At 47.1% G+C, this 14629-nt stretch overlaps 2 protein-coding genes across 4 annotated transcripts in view; one reads left to right on the top strand and one right to left on the bottom strand.

Annotated features, from left to right (window-relative positions):
* LOC125954612 (Krueppel-like factor luna) overlaps positions 1-14629 on the bottom strand; it is a 259374-nt gene that overhangs the window by 93753 nt on the left and 150992 nt on the right. The gene's annotated exons all lie outside the window — the stretch shown is intronic.
* On the top strand, positions 5477-6275 carry LOC125954665 (endocuticle structural glycoprotein ABD-4-like). The gene is made up of 2 exons (XM_049685144.1): positions 5477-5623; positions 5692-6275. Exons 1-2 carry the CDS (start codon positions 5609-5611, stop codon positions 6133-6135), a joined length of 459 nt encoding a protein of 152 aa, XP_049541101.1. The 5' UTR covers positions 5477-5608; the 3' UTR covers positions 6136-6275.

Below are 14629 nucleotides of genomic sequence, written 5' to 3'. Positions count from 1 at the left end.
AGGGCTTTTGTTTTCTGTTTTACTGATACTGCCATCAACAAAAAAAAAACGTTGCTATTTTGGTTTCAAATTTATGCTACACCATTCTTCTTGCGCCTCTTTTCTATCAGCGGGACGTGTTTTGTTTTTGTTTTTTTGCGGAAAACATTCCCTTTTTCACCGCAAACTTGCACAATATCGAAGTGGTTCATTAGTTACGGTATTTTTCATTCTCGGTGCTGTTCAATTGTTTCGACAGCATTACTTTCAATGATTACAGCATACCAGTGTTCGTCACAGTGTACCCGAAAAGTATCAGGACACAAGCACCGGCTTGAGGTTTACCAGACGTTGACTATCAGCACGACGAAATGATTAATTTTCGGCGAGTTACGAAGGGGGAGTAGTGTCTATCGAACGACCTTTCTTGTTGCCTTATCATTACCTTTTTTTTTTTGAACATATATAAACACAGACGAACCATCTGTTTCTTATCAGTTGCTAATGCTCAACAACAAGTCACGAAGAGGACCATCTTCTCTTATTCCAAAGTCAGTTTCAAGTTTTTATTCGTACAAAGTGTTTCTGTGGTTCGCATCATGCCAAGAATCGAAGCAATTGTTCTGAGGTACTGTGTTGTTTTAGCGAAAAATTTAGTGAAACAAACAGCAGCAGCTGCTTAAAATACTATTTCTTTACCGATTTCTTGTGCAGTGTGCTCCTGTCTTCTCATTTCCTCGTTGGTTTTGCCCAAAATGATGAATATGGCCGCATTGCAGCACTTCGGAAACGCTCAGCCCAACCGAAGACCATGACAATAGGCCCCGTCGTACCAGAGTGGCAGAACGTAAACTTGGAACAAAATCGTTTGATAACGTACATCGGGTGCATATTTATTAATGCTCACTTCACAGAATCGGAAACCGTACCGCGGGACTATTTCACTGGCGATGAACGAACGAAAAGCGCAACATGTGTAGTGTTCGAAAACTCAACGATGGACAAACTACCGAAGGAACTAGTCCCAGCCTTTCCGAACGCTGTTAACCTCGTGCTTGAACACTTACAGATGCGAACGATTGAACGGGGTGCTTTCGATAAAGGAGAAAAACTGGAGGAACTAAATCTGGACCACAACAACATTACCCACCTCGAGCTGGGCGTCTTTTCTGCCTTGCGGGAGCTGCGAGTTCTTTCGCTGGATCATAATAAAATTTCACGACTCGCTCCGGGACTGTTCGCTTTTAATGCGAAGCTGGCACAGGTTTACCTCAATGGCAACCGGTTGACCAAGATCGAGGACAATACCTTCAGCAACATTTCGGAGACGGTCTATTTAAGCAACAACCATTTGGAGCGTTTAGATTTTAGTCAATTCTCGAAGGTAACGATACTCGACGTAAGCTTGAACAGACTCACAGAAGTGAAGGTGCAAAATGGCGTAAACAAACGGCTGCAGGAGCTCAGCCTTCGCGGTAACCGGCTTACGAACATATCCTGGCTAGCCAGGTTTCGGGCATTGAAGGAGGTCGATTTAGCGCACAACGAAATTCAGCAAGTGCTTCCCGAGTATTTCCCGGCAGAAATGCCGCTGAAAAATCTGTTGATGAACAATAACCGCCTGCTCGGATTCGATATACCGCCGGCACATTTGAGGCAGCTCCGATGGGTGGAACTGTCTTACAATCTACTGACGGCCGTAGATCTCAGCAGTCCATTGTTGGACAAACTTGAGTTCCTGTATCTGCGTAACAACAACATCAAAACACTGAAAGTGTCACCCAACAATACATTATTTACTGTCTCGCTGTCCAATAATGATTGGGATTGTGCGAATCTGCGCCAACAGCTGGCGGTAATTCCTTCAGAAAGCTTGAGGGCCTCCGATGAACCGCCCTGCAAGGCCGGATACATTATGGAGAGTGGGTATTGCTGCAAGGAAAGCAATCTGTTACCGCATTAGGGCCCAGAAGAGTGAGTTTAGTTAACTTTAAAGATTCTTGAACATTAGGTAGCTTAACCGAAGAATCGCAGACTTTGCAGAGAAATTATGAGATCGAAATGTTGTATAATAGGAAGCAGAAATACTACTACTGCGTATATACTACTGCGTATGACCCATTCATCGTATCGCAGAAGTCACAGATGTAATTTACTACGCTTACAGCGTGTAGAACGTGTATATTCTCAAGAATTGAAAACAAAATGCCCGAAAAAAGGGTGTTTTTGTAAAAGAATTACTCAAAACACAGCATTAATTGTTCAAATGTAAAATTTATCGCAAGCGAAATTGACTGATCTATGGCCTTTCTCGTCATAAATTCGGTCCATTTTTTATACCCTGAAATCAAGAATGCATTAGAAAGATTTTAAGAAAATATGGGTCGTGGTAAACGCTGCTTGGGCTTGAAATACCAATCAATTCAAACTAGTAAATAGGATATCACAAAGATGTTCAACGATTATTCAGAATTACAAGCGAGCTATGTAGTACTCAAAACTTCCAACACATTTCTGAGAAATGAACAGAAAATCCAACAAAACTGTGCCCGAAATAGATTTTTAAAATGATTTTTTTCCATTTGAATTCGTTGAGTTTTTTCCATTTGAATTCGTGAGTGAGCTCCACTATTCCTAAAACATGCCTTCAAGTTGAATTAAAAACAATTCTGAGCAAATACAGAACGAAAGGTTGCAAAACGCACTAGCGCTGCTATTTTATCTACCAATGCTGTATCTTAGTCTTCCAAAATGGAATTTAAAGTAATTGATTGACGTACTTTCCTGATATTAATCGAAAAATATAAATGATAACCTGGATCAAAATAAAACTAATAAATGCAATTTAAGGAACCGCTTACGATTTCCATTTATTTCTTTTGCCTCTATCTGCAAAACGTCCATCTGGTGTTTGGCCAAAGAAATAGTTGCCCATTTATCACCAATCACGATGTCGTAAAGCCATTCCGCTGCTGAACCAAAAAGGTTCGAACGTCGAACGGCTTCGGAAAGGTTTTGTTTGATTAGGTAAAACGCCCAGTCCCAGTCTACCGCTTCGTGTCCATTCTAATTACACAATCAACCAGCACCAGCAGCAACAGCAGCAGCAGCAGCAGCACAAGAAACGAGCAGCAAAAATGAGTTAAAGCGAAAACCGACCGGAGAAATCATCATGAGCATCGGCACCTCGTCACGATGGCTGCGGTGCCATCCGTCGTTGGGCGGCCACTAGCACCCACAAATTTACACTCCCCGGACCGGTACCGCACCCCCTTCTTGCACTGGGCACTGGGTTTTGCCATTCGAAAAGTGTCCGCCCTACCAGCCAGCCGCAGATCCGTGAGAGAATTGGCATTCCCAGGGACGAGCGGTCGCGCTGGTTCGATATTGATTTGCTGTTCCTTCGTGTCGACGGTGTGTGTGTGTGTGTCTGGCACAGTGACGGTCGCCACCATCACCGCCACCACCCGAAGACTAATAGTGCACTTAATTGAATGTGAAATATGTTGCACGATGCGCGCCGCGCATTAATGCCGGCTGTTGCTGCTGCTGCTGCTGGCCGATAGTTCAGCGAGCGCCCGGGGCTGGCATGCGGACGGCCACACTACGGTGACTGTGGGCGGGAATCGCAACAAAATCGCACAAACGGCCGGCTGCCGGTGATCGGCTGCGCGACAATCTACCATCGCTGCTGCTGCTGCTGCTGCTGCAACCTTCACGTTCGCGTTCAATCCGCCAGTGTAAACAGGGTGCAAGAAGATGAAATTTCTCACCACCCCTCAGTGCAGCATCAGCAATGATTGGCGCGCGCGGTAAACCAATTTGTAACGATTAGCCGCGTTGGACACGACGCCGCGCACGACGTCATCATCAGCGACGCGCCTTTCATCTCGCCCACTGCCGGTGCTTCGGTTTCAACTCCCTCTTCATCGCTCCAGGTGGCTTGTCTGTCTGTTTTGTTTGATTCTCACATGCGCTGACATTTCGCGGCGGATTTCCAGCGAGCAGAAGAAGGAGGAGGAGGAAAATGATCCCACCCCGTGGCACGCGACCTTTGCATTGCGCGATGATCGCGCAGACGACAAAGCACAAAACACAAGCCACAGACAATTGTCGTGGTCGCTAATGATGGTTGTTGTTGCTGTCTGTGGCTGGACGATGGAAGCATTGTGTCTTAATTTACATTCTCGCAGCGCACAAAAGTTCAGCAACAACAACGCAACATGTTTCGGGATGGATGTAGTAATATCCTCACAAGTTGCGCTGATTGTAAAGCGCTTGTGGAACCACCATATTAGGAGCCGGGACCTAAACTTTTATGACCTTCAGCCCAGCGCTTCTGCGCCCAGCCAGCCCAAAAACGGAAGCAACATCTCCAACAGAGGATGCTCGAACGTGTGACGCTCTTTGGTACCATTTCGCAATAGATCTCGCGCACACACGCAGACGGGCGTTTGCACACTGTTTTGGCAACATTTTGGGCCACGGTGAACTCTGGCATCTTAGCTGCTAGACCACCATCATCATCACCACCGTGCGTACCTGTCAATCATGGGGCGATGCTGAGGCGATGGGAAAGGGAACATTACTTTGGGGTGTGAAATCGATCGTCCGCGTTGTCGACCTCCCCCCTGGAGGGGTTGCTACTATGACATCACGCCGTGGCCATTCGTGTGAACGCGCGCGGACTGTTTGCTTGGTTGTGGTTGAGGATCTGTGGTCTAGATTTTTGATTAATATTTGAAGGTTGCTGGATGCACCATCGCATAGCGTGTTGATCGCGCACCAGATCGTCAGATCGCGATCGTCGTCGCGTTGGTCAGTTGATCGTCCCCGGGGGGTAGGTCTGACCGCTTCCTTTGTTGCTCCAGCAGAGTTACGACGACTAATCGTTGTTCGAGATGCGCGACAGGGTCGTCTCAAGAGTCGCTTCCCCCCCCCCCCCCGTTGATGATGATCATGCTCGTCTGCTGCTGCTGCTGCTGCTGCTGCTGCTGCTGCTGCTGCTGGGGGTCTTTACCACCCTTCTCTACCTCATGAGCGAATTGCGTGTTTACGCGAGTGACATTTAATCGACTAATTTACCACGCTTCGCTCGACGGTTTGGCCAAAAACCGACGCTGGCTTCGCATTGCTCATCGACGACGCCGACACACACACTTACTGACAGCCAGACTCTGCCAAGGGTGCGATCCCTTGTTGGCGGAGGGAGGGGGCTCTACCTGCAGTACCCGGTGTTGTGCTGGAGGGATTTGATGACTAAAGATCCATCATCTCGCTGCCATCTCGTTCTCTCTCCTTCACGGAGACTACTCATTGGAGTAGTCCCAAGCGGCCCGAGTACGGGCGCGCTATAGGCGTGCTTCACACGCCAGTAGTGGTACCCGCGATCGAGGAGATCGAGGCATAATTCGGCTGGCCACCCACCGAACACCAGCATCCCATCCCATCGTCATCATCGTCATCATCAACATGATCAGCGGTGTGGGGTGTGTATATATAAGATTCGACAAGTGCACAGCCCAGTATCAGTCATTGTCGGTTGGTTCTCCTCAAAGCACGCAGCCGCAAAGTGTACTCCTTGGAAGCAGCTTGGTCGATTGGAATTTCCCCCGGGGACAGCAAGAAGATGTTTAGCAAGATGGTAAGCATGATGGCGACGATTCTCTTGTGTGATCCTAATCCCAACAAATTCTTTCAATCGAAACGCAGATGATCGCAGCGATGGCAGCGGTGATGGTAGTAACCGGAGTATTGGCCGCCCCGCAACAGAAGCGCATTTCGCCGCTCGGTGGCGCCGAATCCCAGGCCGTGATATTGGCCCAGGAACATAACCATGATCCCAGCGGTGCTTACAACTATCGGTACGAGACGAGCAATGGGATTGCGGCGCAACAGTCGAGCTACGATGGAGCGAATGCGGCCGGCGAATACTCGTACACCGGTCCGGATGGGGTGCTGTACCGGGTGGCCTACAATGCCGACTCGGCGTACGGTTTCCAGCCACAGGGTGCGCACCTACCGGTGGAACCGCCAGTACCGGACCATGTGCTCAAGTCGCTCGAACAGATCCGTGCCAGTCCACCGCGTGATCCGGAGTTTAATCTGGCGGCGCTCGATGCCCAGATCGCACGGCTAAGGGCTACCCTCGGGTAAGGGAAGTGAAGGACAGGATGCCCGGTTGTGATGTGTATGTGACGTGTGTGTGTGTGTGTGAGATAGTGTTGCCTCGAGCTGGCAGCAGAAAAACATGCTTTTTGTTAATAAAACCTCAGACGAAAAGTTTCGAACGATTTTCTCTAAATGTGTGGCCGGTTTTTTCTTCTTCTTTTGTTTTGGGATTCCAGTGACGAGAGGGGTTCTGGGACATTTTAAAGCGCCGTCGAATGCGTTTGGAGCTTCACGCATTCAGGCTGCTACTTGAATCGATTGTTCAACAGGAAATTGGGGAATGATTTTAATATTGAAGCAGCTAATGTCCTCGCTAAGGATGCGAATACATAATTAAACAGCTTTGATTTGGTATAGCAAGTGTAAACGTTTGCGTTTCGTGCAAAATCTATAATCCCCCAGTTGCATTTGAATATAATTTCCGTTCAGTAACCAAACTTTCATAATTAATTTGAGTTCTGTGATAGAAGTGTGCTTTGTGCAGTTGCTCCATTTTATGTTGTGGAAAGAGATAAATGTGACTCAACAAATTGCAATTCTTTTAAGCATCTGTTCTAAGCTTAAAACGGTTTCCGAATTCAGAAAAAGGATTTTTGTTTATATAGGATCAGAATCGGGTTTTTGAAACTAATATATGGCGCATAGACGAATGTTAAAGCCATTCAATTCCAAAATTGATTTTAAATTTCCAATTAAAGCATGGAACAGTTAATATTTGGCCGTTAATTTTTAATCATTGCAGCGCCTCTAGTGGCCGCATTGCAATTCTGTTGGCAGTGTTTGAATCATTGTATTCTGCTTATTTAGTGATTCACGTCTTCAAAAGTTATCGCCGATGGAACGAGAAGGGGGAAAAATCTACACAATCACTATTAAAATTCGTGAAATTCGTAAAACCGTGAAAGTCTTCATATTTCCAAACTCATTTCAAAATAACATATGTAACCGTTACTGGAGGACTTTTAACTTGATTCTAGCTAAATAAAACAACCGAAAAAATAATAAAACATTCGATAAAATTGAATCAACAATTCTAGGATCTATTGGCATGATTTCACCGAGAAAAACTCACGATAGTCGACATAACAGTTCGGCAAAAATGTTTAAATGAAGTTTTAGGATCGTATTATGCCAGAAAATAACCAAACAGGACCCTAGAGCACAGCTTGATTGCCTAAATCCGTGCAGGGAAACTGTATGAACAAGTGTTGACCGAATTCAAACCATGCATTTCGATGGACGGTTTGGTTTATTTACGGAGGTAAATTTGCCCATAAGATGATGATTTGACATGGGATATGAAATTATTGCGACAAATCAAATGTTTTCACCATTGGGGCAACGTTCATTCTAAATTTGTGCAATAGAGAGTGTCTACGGAAAAGGAATTTGTCCTGCATTTGTCCACCAATGTTCCTGTGTAAGTTTGGTATAATTTAGATAGCTGTTTTTGATGAAGGTATGACGGTAATTTTTTGTATTTAAATAAATCGATTTCATCGATGGAAAACTATCAATGCAACAACCTGTCTGGATTTTCGAACCATTCGATTTCTATTGGACAATTATCATAAGGAAACTTTAAAAGTAAATCGGAAATGTATATAAACCAACTGAAATGCGGGTGATGTACAACAAGAGGGCAAATGATGTGACCTACAGTATTGTGCAAACGTATTTAGGTGACGTCAAAGTATAAATTAAAAAAGTCATATAATAAAGTAATGAATAATTTGTATCAATATTTTTTAATAAAGGCAATGAGAAAACCTACAAAATGACACATTTCTTTTCTTTTTAAGTCAATTTTTGGCCAAGATATGACCTATTTTGTGCCGTCAAATATTAAATGTTCCATGCTTTAGAATAGAATCGTTTCCTAGAATGGAAGAATTATTATTAATAAGAGGAACTCTAGGAACAGAGCATTGCAAATGTATATGTTTCGCAAACGTAAAACGAAGCCGCAAATAGTTTTCGCTATATTCTGCGATCAGTTATGAGCGACCTTTGTTCAATCGAAAGCGTCCCATTTATGGTGGTCGCTAGTGATGAATAGTGATGAGTCCGATGCCGACATCTTGAGTAATCCCTCACACAAACACACACACACGTGGCGTCACGAGAACATATCAGAAAGCAATTAATTTGCGGAAATTTGTTTAAAATTACTCAACCAACCAACGCCTTCGGCAGCAGGCACATCGGTGGTGGTCGGCATCAATGGAATGCCGGGAGTACCATGACGCGCGTGCTGGTCTTGGTTCGCCCGCGCTCGCGCCCGCATAACATTTGGCCCGATCGCGAGTACAAAGTACAGGCGTGACTTGTCACGATTAGAATCAATATTGCACTGATTTATGGAAGCTGTCTGTCGGCGGCGGCGGCAGCGGCGACGATGGTGGTGCCATCGGCGGAATCGAGCAGCAACCGGCTGTTGCCGTTGCCGCAACATCACCCCGTTCCGGTTCAAGGGCAGGCAGGCGCTACGCCATAGCTGCACCATGGGAACATACAACAACACCCAAAGTCATCGTCAACGGCGGCGTCGTTCGTTGTTGAGAAAAGTTGTTCAGCTTAAACCTATTAATTCCCAAAGGGCCCACGCCGCTGGGCCAAAACCCCGTGGCCGAGGTGGCGCAAATGGTGACCCCACACACACACGCACACAGCGCAACGCATCGGGGACAACAGAACAGAGGTATGGATCGAGAACAATAATCCCAAATTTATTACGCAAAATTGCATTTAATTGATGTCGCGCCGAAAAATGCAGCCTCGAGCTGGCTCTCGATGGGGGACTGGGCTGGAAAATGGTCGGAAAATTGAATGGAAAGCCGCCCCGGGTTCCCGGGTTCCGAGGGCAACGTACGCAGCTTACACACACAATAAAACCGCAAAATAATGCTGTTAAAGTGTAATAATTCAATATCTCCAACCAACCAACCTACCAACCAACCCAGTGTCAAGTGTGTGGAAAAGGCATCACAGACAGCTCCCCACGGCCTCCAAAATATGGCGACCCCAAGCTGTGCCCGGCAGCATCCGTACTCGATGCAGTTAATCAGCACACGGGAGGACTTGACTGCAGTGCGCTTTGCGTCGAGGAAAACTGACCTCCCATTCCGGGAAACTCGCACCGGAAAAGCGGGATCTCCCCCCCTCCCTTTCTCCTCTACCTATGTTCTCATTATGGGTGCGCATGAATGGATGAGCCTCTATAATGAGGTTTCCAGCAGCAGGAATATGCACTATTGCACTCGCACGCTCATCATGACCACATTTTCCCTGGAAAAGTGTTGGCAAAAAAAAAGACAGGAATAATTTCCGCGAGCATGAAAAGTGTACCCCCAAGAGGGGTTGTGGGGTGAGGTGAATTAATGGAAAATTGATACCAACGTGAGGGATACAATTTTGCAAAGCGTAATTCCCGCGTGAACGTGACGTGACGTTTTACATCCTGACATCCGGATTGCTTCGATGGATCCGAAGAGTGAAGAGCGCTCGCAATACACTCGAGCGTCTGAGTGTGTGACGCCGTTGTCATGACGAAGGATGGAATCCCAATTTCCACTTCCTACCACTGTACCGTTTATCGCACGCTTTAATGAGAGGCATAATGAGCCGCTTTTCGTGAAAAAAAAAACAAGGAAATGGCCGGAGTGGACGCCAGGAGTGCCACCTTTTGCACCACTTTCCACTTCTGGTCGGCAATTAGTGGTGAAGGATAAAAAAAAAACGCACACACACACCAACACCGAGTCAGTTGCTCCTAACCTCACTAAACGACTGGTGCGTTCTCTCTTTCTCTCTCCGTAGTTCGTGCGAAATTGCCATACTCCTCGAACAGGAGCCCGGTACAAGAGGTGCTTAATGAATTTGCATTTGCATGCCTCCTGCCAGCGGTCGAGTAGTTAGTTAGTTTGCTACCCCCGGCATTTCTCATCTTTCCCCCCCCCCCCCCCCCCACGAGACACATTCATTGCACACATTCTACGAACACAAAGCCACTGTGGCGAGGGTCTGGCACTCAATTAGAAGCCCATGAAACAGGTGCTTCAAGCTAAAAAGGAGAGGAGAGGCGTAAAAGGCGTAAACAGTACAGAATGCAGCAGATTCTCCGGGAGCACACCAGTCAAGCACATGACCGTAACGAGGTGTAATCGTCCGGTTCCTGGTAAGCAATCCACAAGCGCACACACACACACACACACACACGTACACGCACACCTGGAAAAGGGTTGCAGTACTACCGCTACAAGCATCCCGCTCCTAAAGGTGCCATCCATCACAACTCGTCGTCGACGACGTCGCCATCAGCACACCATTTTGGTCCGTGTGCTGCTCGTCTACTGCTGCTGCTATGCTGTGCGCCATGATTAGCCGTTCATTTTTCGACTTTTACACTCCACGTCTTTTCACGGGAAAGAAAAATAGAGTTTCCACCACTTCCAAGCATTCCTTTGGTCCTTTTCTTTTTTTGTTTTTTGGTTCGTTCACTTCCTGGAGAAATCCTGTAGTCTTCTTCTGGTACACGCTTCGCTTTCTCTCTTTCTTGTGGTTACTTTCCCTCCGAAAGACCACGGAATGTGCATGCATGCGCCTCGCGTCGGTCGCTGCAGGTGCTAAGGTATTTGTGTGTGTGTGTACGAGTGTGTTGCGTCCGTAAGTGCACAACAGTGTTGCTAAACGAATTACGACTACCGGCACCACCAACCGTGAGGCGAGAAGATGCTTAATGGCCAAAGGATGTCTCGCGTAGAGCGCGAGGGTCGGATGAGCGATTCGCCAGCGATCTATCGCCAGCCGTTGGACCACAGATCGTAGTACACCGAAGGGAAGCAGCAGCATGGCAACCACCATAAAACAGTAAAAAGAATTGTGCAGGAACACTCTTCGCGTGAGGTGCTTCTTCTTCTGCTTCTACTCCATCTCCTCAATCAAGGAATGCAATCCGGGCGAGCTCGCTTTGCAGATTTACACCGCACCGAGGGCCAGTGCCAGTGCCAGTGCCCGTGGTGCAAAGTGCAGCCCGCGTTTCTTATCTTTCGCGTTGCAAATTCGTTCCCGGTGTTTGAGTCCCGGCTGAAGAGGAGACGCTGCTGCTGCTGTTGCTAGGTGACGACACGATGCGCAACGACTGGCAATAAAAATGCTGCTCCGTGCGGAATGACGGAACGGTCGTTCCGGTTCCGAGGAGGTTGGGCACAATCGGTGGTTAGTTTCAATTTCGGGCTGAACGCAAACGAAAGAAACAGGAAGAAAGAGTACCGGTTGGCATCCCGGGAGTGATCCAGGGTCCTTTCTTTCTCTCTCTCTGGCAGACTTCGCGCACGGATTGCAATTATTTCAAACCCAAGCGTTCCCCCTAGCGGGTCGCTTGCAATGGACGATGGCGGTCATGTCTCATTTTGTTCCATTTCGCTTCGCTTCGCCCTATTGTCCCAAGGAGGGGGACATTCCCGGGGTGGCCGGGTTTCCGGGGGGAGGAAAATCCACCACCGGGTAAGGATCGGGCCACGTTCGCGCCAATGTTTGTCACGTTACGATGCCGGGATGAAGATGGCGGTGGTGCGGTTAGCGCGATATCGTGCCACGGCCATCGACGCGCCGCGGCCATCCGGAACCGAAGCTCTGGAGGATACGGTACGGAATGGCGCCGTTTACACGTACCAGCACACGTTTGCTCCGTCCGCCCATTCCCGGGACGACGGCGACGCGAGATAGGTGCCTGGGACGTGTAAATTGTAAAGTGACCTCTCTCCCCCCTAGCCCGGGTCTGATGGTCTGCTCACTGACGGTGGAACCACTGTACAAACAGCATAATTTCTGCAAAACCACCCCCACCCGGGCCACTGGTCCACGGGACCACCCCAGCGGTACCGATCCCCTCTACGGTAGCATAAAATGTAAATGAACCTTAAAATGTGGGACATAAAACTGCTGATTTTATAGGTTAGGAGGACGGAGTAGAGGACGTCGGTGGTGGTGGTGGTGGTCGGTTCTCTCGTAAAGTTGGCCACCACCCATTCCATTCGACGGGCACATTCCCGGAAAGGGGTTGGATCGTTTTTGTCTGGAGCAATTTCTCTCGTTGCTGTTTTTTTTTTGCTCCGTTGTTTCTTATCATCCCGACGGTTCGCTCTGGTAATGGTTCGAGATGGATCCACCGTCCGGATGGCGGGGTTTAAGAGGAATCCATGAAGGAAGACTGAGCGTCATGTTGCGCTAACATTGCCGCCAGTGTTTCAGGATGGTTTGAGATTACGCTTCGTTGGATAATTGTGTTGATAATAGTGAACTGATTCGGAACTCGCGAACCTTTACTTTATCACATTCCAAGGATACGACATTCAATCATCTTGTTAGAGTCTTCTCTACAACATAACTGGCAGTATGATTTCGTTCACCGGTGAGACCACTGCCTCAAGACCTTGAAACATGGGCTAAAGAAAATATCCTCAGAAAGGTCGAAGACCTCAGATGTGAGTCTGACGAACTGAAGACAGAAGGATTTTCCCTCAAAAAAAAAAAAACCATGGAAAAGCCGACCCCAGGAAAAGAATTGTGAACACACAAACTTGTAGTGAATTCCAAACGAGCCTCTCGGACGCACAGAGAATGGACGCGAGACCAGAGTACCAGAGAGATATTTGGATGCGCTTGAACTTTTTGATTAAATTCGAAGATGACGACGACCACGACGACGACGTGCGTGCGTGCAGATATCGGACCCCGAGGCCACGCTCGAGACAAGCAACGTAAATTATTTACAAATCCCAGGGCACAGCGCAACCATCAGGAGTAGACAGCCACAGTAGCAGCAGCAGCAGCAGCAGAAGGAAGCATCACTAGGAAACCTCCGGGCGGCCGCCAACTTTGTAAATTTCTCGTTTCATTTCACCGACGCGCGATAGCTCACTTGTGGTCCACGTCCCCGCGTCTGTGCGTGCGCGCGTGTGTTTGTTGTGGCGGAAAATATTTTCCCGGATTGCAGCGCTTCTCCCCAACCCCAGGGGGTCGGAAAAGTTATCTTTTCATCCCGGAGTCGTCCGAATGTTTGTATTCTCCATGTTCCATGTTTTAGTTAGATCCGCTGTCGTGGAGAGATTTGGGAGTGAATTGCGAGAGATCCACGTCCATGGGATTCGGAAGGGGCGATTCATGCGCCTCGAGGGAAGTCTCTACTTCCATCTTCGGGAGGTTAGATAGGAACGAACTGCCTGCTTTCTGTCTTTTTTTTTGGTGGGGAACTGTTTGAAAGGATATGAATATGGTTAGAGCTTCGAACACCTGTCAGATGAAGACCTTTGAAAGGTTTGAAATGTTACCGCGTCAGTCTACTCAACGTCTGATCAGGTGGTAGGCCAGGAAACATTAGAATGTTCGAAACGTCTTCCTTTAAGGGGGACGACTATGGTTATATCGGGTCAAAAAGAGGCTCATTTTTGACGATTTTTTGTGCAGAAATTATTCAACTTTAATTTTTTCTGTGAATGTCATAGTGAACTACAACTTTTTAAGAACATTTGGTTCTATTTTGGGGAAGATTTGATCAAAACTACGTTCATGATATCCGTTTTAGAAAGGCAAATTTGCAAAAATGTACTTTTTACGGTGCCCGTCGTAGCCACGTGCCGGGTCATCAGAAATATGCAAATGAATATTCTTTTGTTAGATTATGAGTTTATCCAAGTAGTCCCGTCGGGTTTTTGTTGAATTTTCAATTTTTCGATTTTTTGCAATTTCTTGAAGCTGAAAAAGTGATACTTTTTTCGATGTTGCCTCAGAAAACGAGATTTACGTAATTATTTAAAAAAAATATCAACAATTTTTATAAAAACTTGACGGGGCTACCTGGCATATGTTTAAAATTTTAGATTATGTGTTTAAAATTTCAAATCGATCGGTACAGCAGTCTTTATGCTACGATGGGCAGCGCCAGAACGAACAAACTTCTAACCGTTAAGTTGGAAGAACGATTTCTTCAAAAGTACGATTAGAAGGGAATAAAACTCGCCTCAGAAACTCTTGTACAAAAACCTTAACCCCAACCCAGAGAACCGACCACGACCAAGGGACTCGCAGGAAATCGAAGTTCCACCCGCAAACAAGCGGTTGATAATCGTTATCTCGGTGGTGAGCCAATAATGATGACCGAATCCCGCGCGAACAAATCGGACTTTTCATCTCTTCTTCATCTCTTTTTCATCTTCTACTTCTTTTGCAAGCAACCAACAACAACCGAAAACAACACCATCATAGGGAGCCGGGCGAAGGCGACGTTTAGTGCCAGACCGGACAGGACCGTAACAGGAAGTTCGGTCCCGAAAAAACAATGATCCATCAAACACGGACCGACCGACCGACCGACCCGTGGTGGTGGTGGTGGACGGTAACGGCTACTCGCGTTTTTGTTTTTGAGGAAAACTTTTCCATCCCCTCTCCGAAGGTTCTCCACTCACTTTAAAAGAGGATT

Source organism: Anopheles darlingi, chromosome 3, assembly GCF_943734745.1.
Source record: "Anopheles darlingi chromosome 3, idAnoDarlMG_H_01, whole genome shotgun sequence".
Lineage (NCBI taxonomy): Eukaryota > Metazoa > Arthropoda > Insecta > Diptera > Culicidae > Anopheles > Anopheles darlingi.
This window is presented reverse-complemented; position numbering and strand designations above follow the sequence as displayed.